The 18616-nt window shown below is 33.6% G+C and overlaps 1 protein-coding gene and 1 long non-coding RNA gene across 5 annotated transcripts in view; one reads left to right on the top strand and one right to left on the bottom strand.

The window, feature by feature from the left end:
- The first annotated feature begins 13 nt into the window (after positions 1-13).
- On the top strand, positions 14-1342 carry LOC149742954 (uncharacterized). The gene is made up of 2 exons (XR_016386080.1): positions 14-1023; positions 1196-1342. It is a non-coding gene; the product is annotated as an uncharacterized LOC149742954 (long non-coding RNA).
- The window catches only part of LOC149742953 (uncharacterized), a 36135-nt gene continuing 18802 nt past the window's right edge, over positions 1284-18616 (bottom strand). For all 4 annotated transcript variants that reach the window (XM_089889044.1, XM_089889052.1, XM_089889067.1 and 1 more), the window contains 34 exons: positions 18377-18564; positions 17689-17848; positions 16972-17086; positions 16425-16582; positions 16016-16132; positions 15531-15655; positions 14885-14969; positions 14694-14828; positions 14314-14631; positions 13855-13993; positions 13500-13613; positions 13036-13172; positions 12853-12954; positions 12554-12694; positions 12034-12165; positions 11588-11835; positions 10879-11095; positions 10314-10523; positions 9740-10040; positions 9319-9421; positions 8837-8981; positions 8264-8368; positions 7447-7694; positions 6847-7087; positions 5937-6564; positions 5459-5625; positions 5145-5224; positions 4762-4894; positions 4497-4601; positions 3651-4018; positions 3248-3447; positions 2777-2925; positions 2271-2504; positions 1284-1509 (listed from right to left, as the gene is read on the bottom strand). In XM_089889044.1, coding sequence (XP_089745170.1) covers positions 1367-1509; positions 2271-2504; positions 2777-2925; positions 3248-3447; positions 3651-4018; positions 4497-4601; positions 4762-4894; positions 5145-5224; positions 5459-5625; positions 5937-6564; positions 6847-7087; positions 7447-7694; positions 8264-8368; positions 8837-8981; positions 9319-9421; positions 9740-10040; positions 10314-10523; positions 10879-11095; positions 11588-11835; positions 12034-12165; positions 12554-12694; positions 12853-12954; positions 13036-13172; positions 13500-13613; positions 13855-13993; positions 14314-14631; positions 14694-14828; positions 14885-14969; positions 15531-15655; positions 16016-16132; positions 16425-16582; positions 16972-17086; positions 17689-17848; positions 18377-18564 — 6191 coding nt within the window. In that variant the 3' untranslated portion in view covers positions 1284-1366. The remainder of the gene's footprint in view (positions 1510-2270; positions 2505-2776; positions 2926-3247; positions 3448-3650; positions 4019-4496; positions 4602-4761; positions 4895-5144; positions 5225-5458; positions 5626-5936; positions 6565-6846; positions 7088-7446; positions 7695-8263; positions 8369-8836; positions 8982-9318; positions 9422-9739; positions 10041-10313; positions 10524-10878; positions 11096-11587; positions 11836-12033; positions 12166-12553; positions 12695-12852; positions 12955-13035; positions 13173-13499; positions 13614-13854; positions 13994-14313; positions 14632-14693; positions 14829-14884; positions 14970-15530; positions 15656-16015; positions 16133-16424; positions 16583-16971; positions 17087-17688; positions 17849-18376; positions 18565-18616) is intronic.

Below are 18616 nucleotides of genomic sequence, written 5' to 3'. Positions count from 1 at the left end.
AGCTTTTGTTTGCACTTTTACCTTTACCACCAGGGCATGATCTTTTTTTCTCTTTTTTTTCAAAAGAGAGTTGCATGCCGACCGTTGTGTAAAAACAATGTATATAACTAGTTATATATACATTGGTAAAAATTGGTCGAGGCCAACGTCGAGGCAAAGCATATATACTAATAATAGGCAAAGCATATATACTAATATTAGTATATATGCTTTGGTCGAGGCATGAAGTTTGAACCGGTTGTTATGTGTTATATCGGTTTAAGAAATCATGCTGGGTGAATAATCTCATGTTATACGGGACTCTAAAATTATTGTTTCATCATAGATTCATTCATACTTTCATGTGGGCCTACTATAGTCATGTTTACGTAGGCTTTAAATCCAAAACTTACATTTTAGTAAACGCTGTAGTGCTGTACCCCGACCATATTTTACATAGAGTAGCAACGTAGCAAAATATATGGCCCGGCTTGTCATACAAATAAAAGACAACATATGTTACGCAAAGTATTATTGTCCTGAACGCTGCCTGCCATTTTAAAGATCCAATATAAACCACAGAAGGCCTCTTTAATGGGCATGTGTCAATCAAAATCGGGTCATAGTTTCTTCACTCTCGAAACTGGAGAAAAAGGAACGAACCCCAGCGGTTAACGTAAAGTCGTAAAGTTACACATTGTTTAGTTTCGTAGTTAATAAAGCGTGAAAACGTTTTAAAATATTTTGTCCGAGAGACGCTTTGTTTTTTAACAGTTTTACCACAGTTATTGGCAAATAAAATGTTTTATTTCATAACAACGTATGAATGGATTGCATATTAGTAAAATTATCCCGGCAAATAATCATTTTTTTGAAAATGAAAAACTGGTTCTTATCTAACCATGTTATGGAGAATGGTTCAGCTGATGACGTGCGTCAGCTTCATTTTGACGATGGAGCTTTTGCATGCCGTGTTTGACAAAGGGTCATATTTTCTAATGTGGTTTGTCAACTTTTCCTTACAATTCGTGAGAGAACTTGCAGGTAAGACTCCGTCGATGCGTTTACCAGAGTTTGCCGTATCGTATATATATGCTGCGTATAGGTATAAAAATATTAAATATCCACGATCACATACACAGGAGACGCATTTTTAATAATAGACCCTTGCCTATACCTGCCTGTTTATTTTGACTCGTTAACGTCAATTTCACAGACGACCTGCTGTCTCTCCGCGTAGCAACGAACCGGAAGTCAAAATGCGATGTAAAAGTTCACTCAAGGAGAATTGCACAATAAAAGCATCATTTACACTAGCAGTGTTTTAATCGTGTTACGTTTAATAAATGAGGACAAATATTAAAACATGATATATATAAAAGCCGCTTTAATTTATCAGCGAGGACGTTGTAATATGAAACATGGCGTTAATTCTTCGCTCTGCAATACCGTCGTTGCTCCGTAACATCACCGTAACTTGACTTGAGGCAATCGTAACGTTAAACGGGGAGTGGTTACCACCAAAAATACCTAAAAGAAACAAAGTTAGTAAATTAAAAAAGTGGCTTTTAATGTAGGCTATGTTTTACGCTGATGGTTAAACTTTAAAGATTAATTTCATCGAAACGTTGGTTTATAAACGATCCATCGTTAATCATACTTGAGATTGAACGCAAATAGAACAGGAAATCCTGTCATCATGTAGTACGACCAAATACCTGAATTAGTTCGGTAGCATTTTTATGGGTATTTCGTAGTAACTGCTTATTGGGACGTATTGTATACAGTATAACATCGTAAATACGTAATACGGACCCGAATGAATGTAATTTATTTAGTTCCTCGTGGCGGGTTAAAGCTGCCAGCATTGGAGACACATGATTGCTTAGACACTTTACAGCAACTTCAGTTTAAATAAATGTAAATTGCTTTATTCACGCGTTGCCGGAAAATGACATTCGTTACAACACGGTGAACTGTTTTATACAGCTTGTGTTAGCTTACTAGTTACCAAGGTAACGGTAGCAGCGAGGAACCTTCAACCAATAAACTGTGGGTTATAAGCCAGGCCCACTAACCACTGTGCTACGGCGCCGAAAAAACGAATGGTTTAATTTTACAGCCATACAGAAAAAAACATAATCACCTACGAAGTGACAGATTGTAAACTGTAAGTCAGCAAGAGATGTATGAAATAGAACACCTTGTTTTATAACGACTGCCGTTTCCCCACAAAGCGAGAGGAAATAAGTTCCATTTAATGATGAAAACATGCAAACCTTCACTCTTACCGTTTATTTTCTTATTTCTGCCAACCCCGTCAAAAATAAAGATAATTTCATGATATGAAGTCCTAAAGTCTTTAAACTGTAGCGTGATTTGGTTCCCAAGACTTGCCCCACCAGGTGAGCTCCTTGCCATAATTATCCACAAGCAATCACCGCTACCTTTATACGGATATGGGTAATTGCGACTTGAAATATGACCTTGGGTGGAACCAATACGGACGCTTTGGTCTCCACAACCTACAATAAAACAAAAATCAGTTTATTTTTTCGGTATCCTAAGTAAAAATATACCATGTAGAATTGGTAAAGTTTTTAGCAAACCAATTTTTAAAGTATTTTACATAATGTTTTTTAGGCATATAGTAAAAATTGAATAAGTTATAACAAGAATATTCCAAGCATGAACTCGTATGCTCTGGTCTAGAGCTTAGAGGCATACGTTGTAACCACTGCACTACGGTGCCGAAAAATAATATAGAGATTCTACTAATATGTCTTTCAACAAACACCTGATGGACAGTTGATTTCATCAGATAAGTCAGTGCAGTCAAAATCTCCATTACATAGTTTATGATAAGAAACACACTTTCCATCTCCACATCTGTGTTGATTGCTACAAACTCCAATATCTTCAATGTAATATTCAAACTGATGGGTTCTGTTGAAAACAAGCATTTTAAATACAATAACTGATTGCAGTTATTGCATTTGACTAAGGCAACTGTAGCTTATTTTGCGATAGCAGCACTATATGCAATAATTCAAAAACAAATATAAAACAGAATGCAATAGATAGAAAACTACTTGAGGAATAGTAATATTTCAAAGTGTGGCTGCTAAAACTAATATTGTGGTTTATACCTAAGCAAAACCTGTTCGCATCTCATGATACTAGTTTAAACACACAGTTTTTATAAAATGAGCTATTTCTACTATTGCTACAGCAACTTCAAGTTAAGTAGAGTATCAAATGTATATACCTGATTCTTGACAAATACTGTTTCCCTTGCAAAGGTGACATCATGAATGTTACAGATTGACTAGGTTTGCTGGTGAAGTAATTTGGTCCACTTGACCAAACATTTTGAATTTTCTTGTTGCCAGAAATAACATGGATTGTTCCACCTCCATGTTCGGGATTTGAATTCATTTTGGGAATTACAAGAACTGCAACTTTTCCCTAAAAACCAAACAACACAATGGGAATGAAGAAATAGAAACAAAAACTAGAAAATAGTAACAAAAACACGTTTTTTAGGTAAAACATAGACTTTTCTTTAAAACATAGATATTCCATGTTTTCTTAAGCACCAAAAAGGGGCAACAAAATATTTAAAAGAAACTCATTAAAAAGCATTACTCTGTTTTATAGCATTTACTTACAACAGGGGCTTTTATGATCCAGTGGCATGACTTAACCTTGGTGTTATCAAGTTGGTTAAATCGGATGACATGACGGTCATGTGATGTCGCGTTCATCCAACCGTGGCTTGGGTCGTCAAATACTGAACTTGAGTTTCCACCAAAGTTGTTGTAAACATCAGTTGGTACAGAAATATTCGAGTTACGGAGCCCGTTATAGTAATTGTAGTAAGGATCCAAATTTGGATCGTATAAGCAACCAGATGGACACCCTTGCTCGTCTGCCGAGTTCATGGCACAGTCAATGATACCATCACATACACGTTCAAGTGGAAGGCAAAGATGTAACATGGAGTCAGGTGGATAACATGAAAACTCACCAGGGCAAGCTAAAATGTAAAAAAGGTTAACCAACATCTAAATTTGAATTTTTTTATCTAAAAAATGTAGTTTTTAATTGCTTTAATAACTAGTAAGGTGTACATATATTAACAAAAAAGGTAATTTAGGCCTAATTTGTATCTTTGTTATTTTAAATTAATATATTGTATAATATTAGGTTTAAAGATTTACACAAAATTTCTGATGTGAATATAAAAGAAAATATGAATAGAATGATATATACATACAAATCATGATAAATTTAAACAATGATAAAAAGGAGAGGCAATTTGGATAAAAGCTTTATTAAACTCACAAATATTTTGTATGTACTATATTACTGTAGGGTAAGATGGGATTTTAGTGTCGCGGGGTACAAAATACTATTAGTTTAGTACCAAAAAGAATGAATGTGTCCCATCTTACCCCATGCTACTATACAAGTGAAATATTATCAATATAAATAAAATTGACAAATTGTCTTACCATCACCAAGTGTGTTTTCAATCCATTCATTCAACGTAGGTGTGAGTAATGTGAAATAATCTGTTCCAAGTGAAACTCCTACTTTAGCATTAACTTGACTGACCACTGTAATATAAACGAAGATGGTCACGTATTTATCCTTACATGGCAGGGCAACTTCATAAGTTAAGTGTTTATTTAAAATTTAAAAGTGTTCTAACCACTGCACTAGCCCAAAAATAAAATCAGTAACAGTCCATAATGCACAGTTATGAATGAATCTTACATAGACCGGTGTTAATTGCCATTCGGAAGTCCGGTTTCATGAAGTTTCTTTGCAAATTAATCCAGTTATACATTCCATTTAAAAACCAACTTCCATCATGACGTTGACAGAAAAGTGCAAGACCCTGGTCGTTCTGTAACAACATATATTGATAAGTGAGGACTAAAAGTTCAAAAAAAAGAGAATAAGAGTCCAGGTCAATATAAAAACAACTTTCCAAATATAAAAAAATCAACAATTTATAAGATACATATTTACTAAAACGTTTGATTTACTGGAACTTTTTGTTAAACACTCACGAATTAATATAAATTGTGGTCACCAAAAAAGTTTGTAAATTGGTACGCATAGTTTTAGATTTCAAAAACAAGTAAACATCTCACCAGAAACGCTCCCGTTCTAATCCCTTGATACCCACTTCGAACCAGTGGATTTAAACAAGTGGATGTGTTAGAGGTTTCACCTGTTTGTATTAAGTATTAGTTTAATTACCAAGGTATTATAGAGGTTCATTTTTGTTTGTTTTTTTTAAATCTGATGTTATTGAACAAATACACTTCACATTCATAGTTACTTGTAAACTGGCATAAGGTGTATAAAACAGAACGCACACGTTGTAACAACTGTCGTTTTCCGGCCACGTGAGGATAAAGCAAGTTACATTCAAAATATGTGAATACACAAACATTTCAATTACCCGATGTAACACCATGAATAAGTTGGTCTTCACAAATTCTTCTTTCAGTTGAAGTTCCACGCGTGATGCAGAATATATAAGCAGAAGTTGTTTCAGCAGTGGTCACAAACGACTGGAAGTGACGTAACCTCCAAACTAAATGGCTGTCTGTTGAGTTGTCATCCGTACTGTGCAAAACATACTTGTTGGACTAATTTTCAGATATGACTTACCATGTATGATGCGTTTTAAAATTTAATCGATTTTTAAAAATGAAATAGTCATTAGTTCTTTTAAAAAGAAGTTGATTTATAAATCTGGGTATATAAGATAGTTTGTAACATTTAGGTTCTTATCTTTAATCGCTGCAGTGTATGTTCATTCAGTCATGTCGCACAGAATTCAATTTACAAGTTGGCAATTATAGCTAGGTTGGTACAGTATAAGATTTTCTAAAACAATTGTGGTTTATTAGATCCTTAACTTTTGTACTACATACCTATGCATAGCAGAAGGTGAATGACCAACTAAATAACATTTCGCTTTTGTGGGAAGACCTGTTTCAGCAGGGGTGTTAAGAAAGGATGAGAAATCTGGTGAAAACCTCTCAGATTCAGGAGGTAATTTAAAAACACCACTGTGTACTGAAGGTCGAACTCTGGTAGAAGTTGAAGGAGTTCTATCTGTTTCCAAACACACTGGCATCAATGGGGTTGTCATTGATATGTTAGAACTCCCCATGTTGCTGTCATAAGCCACATACTGGTCCACTCCAACAGGAGGGTTCAATATATCAGAATAAACATCATTGTCTTCCGTAGTTTCAGATGTAATTCCAACATCAGGTTCTAACTTAAGCAAAGCGATGTCGTAGTTCACTCTTGAAGCATCACCATGAAGTCCTGCATCCACATCCGGAGCAGCAGTTGTACTCGAAGCATCCGAATTATTCTGTGTGACTTCCTTACCATATAAGGGATGAATAATCCACTTGGAAACTTTCCAAGCATCCCTACCAGGATGCGGACTTTCACCGGATGCCAGAGGAGCAATGACAACGTATTTAAAGTCGGTTTCAGACTCCGATTCTTCCACTACGATATCAACTTCAACAGGTTGATCAAATTCTAAGAAAAATTCAAATATTTAAACGTATATAAAATATACCATCAACGCTTTAGTAAAGAAACTAGAATAAATATTTAGAGTTTTAAAAATACATCTTAAAACATAATGTTTTAAAATGTCAAAAACCCATTTTGTTTTATTGGTAATACTGTTCAAACATGCAATTAAGTATATGGAGACAATTTAGCGTAAGTTTTGTTTACATCACAAAACAATCTTATAACTTATTCAAGCACTGAAAATTTATTATAAAATAGAGGTCGTTCCATTGTTAATGTTACCTGCCAAAGTAAATATTTCGGTCGCATTTTCCACAGGTGTGGGATCCGTGGTTGGAGCATCATATGTGTCATATAATAAAGGATTAAGAAGACAATGTGCTGGTACCACAGCCCAACTTTGCCTTATAAACACTACACTGCATAGGAATGTATACCCTGGTGATACAGGTCCAGTTTTTTGTGAAGGACTTTTAACATATAAACCAGAAAGCCATGGCCATTTCCCAGGTTCAGATACATTCTGAAATAAAAAAAAAAGTGTTTTACCTACTATGTAGTGTTTTAACTCTTGTGTTGTGGCATGGAATTACATCACTCATGTGAAATGTAGTTAAGTAGGAATTCTTAAACTTGAGGACACCATTGAACGCATGGTATAAGATAAACTGTCCTACAAGACTGGTTACGATTTCTTAAACAAAAAGGTGGGTTGTGAATGTTGTAGGCATTCTCAAAACGTAATTATTCAATAACATATTAAACCTAATGGTAAATAATTTGACACCAATTGTTTTGATCCAAAAGTACTAACATATTTATATACCTCATTCAGTAGTGTAACCATGTTGCAATTAATAAAATAATGAAACAGGAACTTACAGGAAACGGTGGTACAACATCTTCCACTACATGATCATGGTGCCCACAATCTGTGTCTGCTTCAGAAATCACATTTCTTGAATTCCGGTCTTGTTGTGGACACATTGATTCATCAATTCCAGAGAAGCAGTCGTACACACCATCGCATATAATGTCATCAATACGTGTGAAAGCAAGAGAACGTAACCCACACAAATCAACATTGTTGCAAACTCTATGTTTGGTAGTGTTACTAATCAAGGCAGGTTCTAAAGAAAATGTAAAATGTTGAACTTACAGAGTTCCACCACTATCAGTCACTAGTGTTTAGAGTGCATTTAGACCAGAGGTTAAGGATTCGAGGTTGATGCTACCATTGCTGTGGTTGTGAGTGTCCTGGAGCAAGACACTCAATGACCATTGCTATAACTCAGTGGTCCATTATAAGTTGTCCAAATGCCAGCCATAAATGAATAAAATCATCAAAAACTAATCATCCATCTATTACATTTGTTGTAATTCGTTAAGGAGCACGAGATGTTTGAAACAGAGAACCTATGTTATACCAACTGTCATTATCCTGTCACCCATTCAATAACAACCATGGTGTATAATTGACAGAGCAAATATTCAATAACTTTTCTGTTGGCCATATGAGAGTTTATGGTGACAGATATATATTAACTATGTGTGCAAGGTTTAATTTTAAGTTTATATGGGTAAAGATTGAGTACATTGTGTGTAAGCACACTGACCTCGGTTTAAGCAAGACATAAAAGTTAATATAACGTATAACCATATTTTTTGTAATGATTACATATAAAAAATAAATAGTTACCAGCGCTGCATAGATGTCGAACTGTTGACAAACATGAAGTCTCGTCTGAACCACTCAAACAATCTCTTTTCCCATCACACACCATCTCATGTAAAATACATTCACCTATAAAGAACATCCCAGTGATTAACAATAATATATAACAAGATACTAAACTAAAAATACGACATATATTTAGATTGTTAATGTTTTATTCATGAGCAAGGCTTTAGTTTGTAAAATAATTGTTGTAAAAATTGAATTTTAAAATACATAATGTACATTTATATGATTACTTGTAATAGCAACGACCAAAGTTATATTTTTAAAATTCACAATATACCTTAAAATATGTTGAATCCTAGCTACTACTTTTAAAAAATCATTTTAAAATAAAAAAAGATCTCCATGTAATCGGACCATAACCACAGACTACTGGGTTTGATGCTCAGTGCTGCTACCATTGTAAGCGTGTATTTTTGGTAAATTTTAATATCCACCCTAAAGCCCAGACTTTAAGTACAACAGCCTCAGCTCAGTGATCACTAATGGGTTGTCAACATTTTTACTTATTCTTCTATTCGATTACCTTACCTTGACTTTGATTAGGTGGTGGCAAACACTGGTAATGACCAGTGGTTATGTTGCAAGTCTCAGCACAATTCTCTTCAGTTACAAAGATATTGTCAATAGCGATATCAGATTGAAAGTTTCGTCCAACAATCCCCTCAAATATCAACTGAAAAAAGACAGTTCAATATTAAAAATGTTATCTACTTATCTAGATATACAAGGGACATCCATACATACATGAATATGTTTAAAAAATGTTCTGTTTACGGTGTAGGAATTAAAAGTTTAGACCAAAGCTGTACACAAAAAAATAGTAAAAAAGGTATTTTTATTCTACAAATTGGCATTTTTTAAATGAATTTATCTCATCATCGTCAATTCGTACAGAGACTAAATTTAACTGTCGACTGCCAAATCCATATAAAAAGTCTTTAGGTGTATATGTGGATTTAACATTGGTCCACATACATATGAATATTGACACAAATGTTTCAAACTATAACCTGGAATGAGTTAAATGGGAAAAAGGTCACTGCAGTTTTCAACCAAGGACTATCATGTGACTGGCGCTGCTGTCCAGATTTTGTCCAGAGCAGAAATGTTTGGCTGTAACAAAATATAAAATTTATCACCATTTGTTTCTCATCTTTTGCACTTACCAAAAATCAAATTTAAAAACAAAACTAAAGGAACAGGAATATTTGAAAAATAACATAACTGGATTTATCTCTTTGATGTGATCAGGGCCATATTTAAAGAAAATAAGTAGGAGTTAACAACAAAACAAATGCCTGGCTGTAAAACTAAACATGCAGGAAACATATCATAGTAAGTGTTCTTAATTAATTCAAATAAATAACAGTAATTAGTAGTAAAAAAACTGTGGGGAAATAAAAGCTTCCAGAAAATAATGGAAGGCCTAACCTTTGTGTAAATGTGGACACATTCACATTATTTGTTCCTACACCTGTCCCATACTGTAGTACAAGTGGTTCAGTGTGTGAGACTGCCACAGTACGATCAGGTTCCACAACTGCTCCAGTGCTATTCCTTGTAAGTGAAATAGCTGCATATATGTTAAGCATGCCGATAGTTTCACCAAACATGTCATACGAGAATCTTAGACAGACAGGGTGGTCAGGTCTTGCACTGATGAGCGGAGTTATGAGACGTGCACGATTGCCACGTTCTTGTGGGGTAGAGGTTTCAATGTACATGTAATAACCTGAGTAAACAAGGAAAATCAGTTATTGTAGTTGATTGCCCTTGGTAAGTGTTTTATTCATAACATGCGAGACCTTTACAGATGTTGTTAATACTTGTTATTATACGAAATGTTGTCTTTTATTTTTATTTAAAAAATAAATAAACAATAATGTTTTGCCCCCTTATTCGATAATAAGTTAAAGTCATCCATTAAAGTTAAGTACGAAGCCAGCATCAACACACTAATCAAACATAATATAATAACCAAAAATGATAAAAATAATGAACCCACCTAATCCATCATGAGAGTCATCATAGTAAGGTCCTGTATCTGCAGATGCCGTTCCTAATTTATTCCGAGACCAATTAAATTCAGTGTCCAAAGTATCATCGGTCATGTTACATCTGTCATTGTTGAAGTCGCAAGCAAACAAAGGAGGGGTGCTGTTAAACCCTTCATTAGGAAGCTCTATGCGTCGAATGCTCATTACAGCTCGAAAACCTGAATAAAAATTCATTTTAAATTTATGGTGAAGTGAAAATAACATACTAGCCATCGAAATGATTAATAAGCCTATAATTATTAAAGTTTTAAATTAAAATAAAAAGTTTACTTAAATGTTTTAAATTAAGTTTTTAAATAAAGCAAGGAACTTAATTTTAAATATCTAGAGTGCAAGCAAGAACAGTTTTAACTGAATAAAAACACTTTTCAAAAGGTAATTAGTTTGTAATAATGCAAGTAATAATGATAATAGAAAAATACAAGTTTCATTGCCAATAATTTTGGATTTGTCCGCAGAACCAAAAATAAACATATAACAAACAAACAGGATTAAACTACAGACATTAAATACCTTTTTTGGTAATAATGTGATCAGAGTTGAATACAATCTTCATCATATTTGAGTTAGACACTTGTCTAAGTACGGACTGCATTATTTCAGGTTTCTTACAAAACAGACCAATGATTGGTGAGTTGCTGGTTGTGTTAGTTGTGTTGTATAACTTAATCCAATCAAATCTACAATGCTCATGTCCCTCAAGATCAAGTGTAGTAAATTCCAGAACAACCTGAAGAGAAAAGGTTGAGTCCAATTGAACACTTCTGGCAAGTTTTTATGACTTTGGAGGCCAAATTAAAGTCGTCTTCATTCTGTATGGGACTTCAAAACGCCTGTGAAAAACTAAAAGAGCCGAATCAGACTTACAACCTGCCTGACAGCAACAGTTTATGCAAAATTTGAATGTTAAAAATTTGTTCTTGTATGCTAAAACAATTTTTTTGATACAAAGCTATTTGGTAAGCAGCTATTGTATCCTGTTGTGGATAGTCCCTAAGTTTTTTTTCCTACGATAGTTTTAGTACATATAAGTGAAATTTTAACACTGCTTTCATTGCCCTGATTTTACAGATTTTATCTAGGTTTCCCATGTATACTATAAAGTATTAAACTGAGCTCTGTTTTTAACTACATTTGTAAAACAAATGTTTTTCATTGTCCTTTAGCGCTTGCGCGTAATGCATTACAAAAAATAGTTAAAAATAATTTATTCCCAAGTTACCTGGTATCCAGGAATTGTGGTGAACCTCCATTCACACTGAGACATAAACGGATAATTCTGTGGAAAGTTGGGTGACGTGATTACCCAGCGAGCACCGATGTGGTCAAGCTGCTGTGCTGTCCCACCACAGGAAGAAGCCACATTCGTGAAGGCTGCAACCTGCTCTGTAGTAGTTGGTGGTGGGGTTGTGGTTGTAGTGGTTCGGGGGTTCGTGGTGGTAAGTGGTAAAGTGGTGCTTGAACCAATTGCTGTGAATGACGTTTATGGTTAGACTGTTTTATATTTAGTTTCCCATATATTAAAAACATCAAAACCTTTTTTAACATAACATTTTATTTAAAACTGTACTACAACAAAAGATATAGCTAATAGGAAACTTAAGTATAACAATTTGGCATAGAAAGTGGTGACAATAAAACACATTATTAAAAAAAAATTTTTTTTACCACTGTTCAAATTTGTAGTAGTTGTGCTTGTTAATCTCCTTGTGGTTGGTATTGCTTGCCAAGTTGGTAAAGTAGAATGTCCCACCATTGATAATGGTTGAACAAGTTGGACCAAAGATCGCTTTGATCGACCTGCATTAAATTAAAGTTTAAATATTATAAACACAGCGCTATCTGACCATGCACTGTTGACTGTGGATTTAATGGATGAAACGCCTTATTCACGAAATTATTATTCACGAAATTAACTCGCGATTATTCACGAAATTAACTCGTAAGTTGGAGTGAGGATATGAACACCCATGTTATAATGACTCTTGTTGCCAGCCACACAAAGAAAAATAAATTACATTTGTTCATTTAAACATATACAGTACAGTCCACAGAATTGTATTGGAAGTTCTAATGCCTATAGGTTGCTTGGTGGTGTTTCAAGAGTTAATTTTGTGGAATAAATAATGTGCAATAAGCTTATATTTTGTTAAAAGCTTAGACTTTTAATAAAATGGTTTTCACTTACTTGGTGCTGTGTTGTGAAGGTATGTGGTGTTATGTAAGCTGAGGTTGAAGGGAGAGTCACTTAAATTAGATACAACATGGTAAGTAACGTAATAACGCACAAGTGAGGTGTTTCCTGATACAACCAATCGAAGATTTTCTCCTGAAAATGTACAAAATTTTAAACAATATTAATATTAGACTAGTATTAGTAACATTACATAAAGAGTTTAATAAAGTAACATTTAGTAGAAAATCAACGAATTATTTTTGATTTCTTTACAGAAAAATAAGAATAACCAGAAAATAAGAAAAACTTGCCTTCATATACGATCACATGTTTGGTGTATGATATTGTTGATGTGTTGATCTGTTGAACAATTCTACCATCAGTACTTTCCCCACTGCCACTATGCTCGTTTGCTGGAATTAAAATATATTTTTACTCAGATATGCAACAGGCCAGCATAACTAAACCATTAGGCTTAAAATTGATCAGCTTACCTGTGGTGACAGTTGGCATCCAGAGGGGGTTGTCACAAAAGTTACCAATGGCAGTGATAAGAGAATTTGATGTAGTTCGTGTTGTGTTAAGGGACATCAACATGTTCCTCATGTCACACCATGAGACTGAAGAACACCTGAATGATATTTACTGATTACTACAATTAGTTACGTATTTTATACTAAAAAGTCACTTTTTTTTTAAATGGGTAAAAAGGACCCTTACAGCAATTGCTATAACTCAGTCCCCTTAAATAAAAAAAAAACCAAAAAATTACAGACAGAGTTAAGCATGTGGTAACTCATTAGCAGGCAAAAAGGGTATGAAACAGAATACTATATTATATTGACTTTAATTGCCCCATCATATAAAAAAACGAATTATTTTTTCTTATTAATGTGTAATGTGACATCCATACCACCACTACGATTTAGACAAGACCTGTTTGTTGTAAAATACTTACCTTAACAATAAACTGCATTCTAGCAATGTATTAACAGGATCCAATCCTATAGCAGTAAATATGTTGTAAATATCCATACTGCAACTATCAGTGGAAAACCGAGATAAAGAATTTCTGAAAAGGAAAAATTTTAAAATAATGTTACATGACAGATTTCATTTTAGCCATAATTTGTAAATAATTAGAAAAATACACCGAAAATGTTTTTAAATTAAATTATATATTTATTTTTTCTTGTTCTGTTTAATTCAAAAAAAAAAAAAAATTTTTTTTTAAGTTTCAGTGTATTTTGAAAGAACATATCTTGAAAACTCGGTCCATAAAAGTTGTATTGGTTGCATAATATTTAACTTACAAACATGGCTGTTGTTGGGTGAGATATGTAGAAAGTTGGGAAGAACTTAAATTGCTGGAGCTTTCAAACCCCGTTGTAACCCCATCACCAGAACCACTGTTTTGCAATATTGACCTCAAAATTCCATCACGTTCAGTATCTGATGCAGAAAAAAAATGTTATAAATGAATTTCCTTTTAGGTAAGTTAAAATAACGTTGTCCTGCTTTATGCATTTTGCCTATTTCTGAGTTATCAAATATGTTACTGTGTAGGTGAGTATTTTTTCTTGTTATCAATGACAATCATTAAGATCCAGTGACCACTTGATTAATGACTGATAGGCGTCTTTCCCAAAGAAAGAAACAAACACTCATAGTGGTAGCAAGATTAAGCCTTGAACCCGGTAACTTCCGGTAAAAAGATGGGTGCTATAATTACTCTTCCAGTTAGATCTTAAAAGTATATGCAATATACTCACTATTGGACAAACTTCCTTGTAAAGTATAAAGTGCTTGGCGATCAGTGTTGCCATGCAACTTTAGAGTGTTGCCAGTTTCTGAGTAGAAGAAATGAACAAGAAGAATAAAGTATCTGGAAGCACTGCCTGCTGTAGGGTTGGCAGAAAAGTTTGTGTTTGGTTGTAGGAGTATGTCACAGGTTTGCTGATTTGATGAGTTAATACTGTTTGAGATATAACCGTGAAGATTTCTTTTTTCAACCACACAGTTAGCAGTGGGAGTTGTGGGCAGCTGTATCACTCGTATAATGGGGGGTGGCTCCAATGAAGTTGTTGCAGCTGTATTAAAGGGGGGCAGTTAATATCGAAAGTTGAATTAAGCAGTGTAACAATAGAACTACCTTCTCTTGGCACTATATTGAACTCAATGCTTGTGGAAATGGATCCATTCACTTGATGCCAGGGTGTTCTGATTAATTCTGGCCTCATGGAACTATCATTAACATAAAGGTGGCTTCCGGTTTGAAATGAGTTGTCTGAATGAAATGCAAGTTTTAAAAATATGCAGTTGATTAATATTTTAAACACTTACCAGATTGTAGAAGTCGCCATTGCCCTTGATTTTCATAATAATACAACTGATACTGAACAGTGGAATCATCATCTAATAATATGGTCTGAAAATATAATGCATTGGTAAGCACTAGTTTAACTATATTCTTGGAATATACTCTTTAAAAATGTCCTGAAAATACCTTTTGAAAACAAAACCATATTCTTGTAACAGGCGTTAAAGCAGTGAAGTGCCCAAATTATTAGATTGACAAAAGTTATTTAACATAATTTTGTATTTATTTCTTTGGTTACAATGACAAAGATGCTATTAAATTAGAAATGGTGACAATTAACTGTAAAATGACAGTTTTTAAGAAGCTAAGGATAAAACAAATGAAATAATTTAGTTAAATTGGAGCAAAAACAAAGACACAACGGTAGCAAAATGGGAAGTTGGCTTTAAAGAAGATTTTTCTAAAGTTTGGACTATATAGCAAAAACAATACCCCTCAAATATCAGATCAATATTTTATTATGTACTGTTTAATGACAAGTTACTGCAAACTTAAATCCAAGCAAGAAGTAGGTAAAAATTATCTTTAAAATTTTTGGTAAATAATTTAACCAAGTTCTTCTCTAAATCAAGGAAAATAATAAAATCTGTATCGTTTTGTTAAGTTCACCTTTAGATATGAAGGTCTGTGTCCAACTATGTGAGATGTTGGATGATATATTCCATACACTAAAAGAAGACTTGGGTGTCGTGCTGATAAATTAGCTGGTAGTATTTCAACAGGGAGTATTTCTCCTACAAAGAAAAATAAAAGTTGAATTGCCAATATAAAAATTAAAATAAAATTTAAGTATAAATGTAGTACCCTTTTTTCTTTTATATTTAAAGGCTAATAGGCCATTCATAATTAAGTCTTATAAACTCTTCTTTTGGCAAAAAGTTTGTGGACTTTCTGTAACAATTTGAATTTCTTACTTTAGTGACCAATGTGTTAGGACCTTTATAATATATTAAGTCAGACATACATGCTTTGGAATTAATAAATCACAATACATACTGAAAACCGACATTTTCTGTTGAATAAACAGAAAATGTGTTCTTTTAATTTTAATAAAAGATCCTAATACACTACATGTTCATGACACCATAACGAACCTGTAACATTGACGGGAGCGCCACTGATTGTGTAAGTTGCAAAGAACCCTTGATCCACTATTCCACCATCTGTTCTAAACACCAACTCCATGCTGTTGTTATGAACAGTGTATGTATCTAGAAACAGAGTAAAGTTTTTTAATTGACTAGTGTCAAGCTTGCAACTATAGCTTGGTGTTAATTAGAACGTGTTGTAACTGTAAGGGTAGTTGCTTCAAAGCTCACATGGTAACTTGTAAGCAGGTTATAACACCTGCCGTTGCCCCACCATGTGAATAAAAAAGTTTCATTGGTGTATAAAGCCACCATGCATGATGCAAAAAAGCAAATCCAAGGTGTGCTCTCTTGAGTGTAATACTGCCTATGATAAATATGAAAATAATAAATAAAACACAATAAATTAACTTACTTGTTTGGAGATTTGTGCCAGATAATCTTGCAATGATGTTTGAGTTATTTATTCCACCATTGTAGATTGTTAAAGTATCAAAGTTACTTTCGGTTGCAAATACACTGAAGACAACACGAATAGTTTGGCCAGGTCCACCAAGAATTCGATAATTGCATCTGTTGGTAAGGAAACAGGTATAGTGCGATTATGTCATTGGATAATTCACTTGTATACAAGAAATTTAACAATGGCAAATGTTTTAAATGTATTTTGCTTCTACGATCACAGTAAGAAAGTTAGTGAAAAATTCATAATAAAAAAAAGAAATTTAACTTAAAATTGTTTGTTACATAATTAAAACACTGAATTCATGTGTTTAAATATGTTTATTAATTGTTTTACTAAATGGGATATTTAAATTTATTTTTCCATGAATAGTAACAGTACTTAAAATATCAGCCTATTAATTTTGTTTACTTATACATTTTCTCATTTTTGTTCATTAAAATTTGTACAAAAACTTTTTTGTTATTTTTTTGTCTTTAAAAATGATGAAAAATTTTACCTCAAATACTTTGACAAATAAGTGGAAGGCCATCCTGGTGAGGCGAAGTTACCACTTGATGTTAAGAACACCCCACCACATGTTCCCGGCAATGCATGTCTTGGAATCGATATATCTGTTCAAACAAGAACACGTTTTTTTTTTCACTATAAAATTATTTTTGATTTTAAAAATGTGAAAAAAAATGTTTAAAATTATTCTTAGATTTTAAAAATGTGAAAAAAATGTTTAAAATTATTCTTAGATTTTAAAAATGTGGTTTGAAATGTGCGTTTTTAATATAAAAGAATAAACATGAATGAATGAACTTAGTTTATTCTCTCGTGCCTGGAAAACGACAGTCTTTATAACACGGGTGTTTATACACCTCGTGCCAGCTTACGAGTTACCATGTATGTTACTTTGTGGGTGAATATTTTTTGGGGGGATTTTTTTTTATGTGTGGCTAATTATTTGGACAACCCATTAGTGACCACTTGGAGACAACCCATTAGTGGACAACTCATTAGTGAGTTGGAGCAATCGCCATTAAGTGTCTTGCTGAAAGACACATACACCTACAATAGTAGCAGCTTCGTGCCTTGAACCCATTTTCTCTCAGTTAAAGGCAGGCGCGCTGACCACTAAACCACGACGCCAGACATAAACGTATCTATTATCTCGCCATACACAATTTATAATGTACGGCTTTGACCAATTACATATTTTCAAACTTACTTAAATTAGCATGCTGGTTGATCCAATTCATAAAATATTGAACATTAGTGAAAACATCTGGTTTCTTTCTCTCTGCACACCCAATACTCCAACTAACCACTCCAGCCAAATACCACTTGTTATCATTTGCTTCACACAGCAGGGGACCACCACTGTCACCCTGGAATTTCAACATTAAGATTTACAGTTGGGTAGGGGAAGATGGGATACATTTTCATTTTATTTTCTTGTCCCATTTGGTAGTGAACAAAAAAATTTCAAAGAATTATAAAACGGCATCATCACAATTCTCATGGACCATTAGTAATTGTTTAAAAAACGATTGGGATATTTAAATATTATGTGCTAAAAATGCCCCACACGCTACTATACTAAAAAAAAGAATTTTACCAATTTATAAAACAAAAAAAGCATTAGTAAAAACATTTTAATAGTTACAAAAACTAACGTCGAAAAGGGAACCTACCACACAAACTACAAAATTAACATGACAAATAAGTAAAACAAGATACAATAGTTTGTTTCCACATTTTTACAGTTTTGAAAATCATATAGTATATATTTTAAATAATTACCAAAAATTAATATTTTAAAACTAATTTTGTTAAACATTTTTCTTTCAATGGAACAGTCCTTTTTTACAAAACACAAGACCAAAAATTGATAAAACAATACTCCAAACACTTACATGACAGATACCTGTTCCCCCAGTGGAAGGATAACCAGCACATATCATTCTTTCACTAATAGAACCTTCATACCCTCCCTTGTTGCAAATGTTATGGGTAAGAATTGGTGTTTCAATATTGTACTGTAGGTAAGGGTCCAACCCATTTTCAGAGCGTCTACCATAGCCAGCAACATGGCATCTTTTGCCTGAAAAAGTGGTGATTACTATATGATACATCAGTGCTTGTTGGCTGCCAGT

The sequence above is a fragment of the Ciona robusta genome, chromosome 1 (genome assembly GCF_009617815.1).
Source record: "Ciona robusta chromosome 1, ASM961781v2".
Taxonomy (NCBI): Eukaryota; Metazoa; Chordata; class Ascidiacea; order Phlebobranchia; family Cionidae; genus Ciona; species Ciona robusta.
This window is presented reverse-complemented; position numbering and strand designations above follow the sequence as displayed.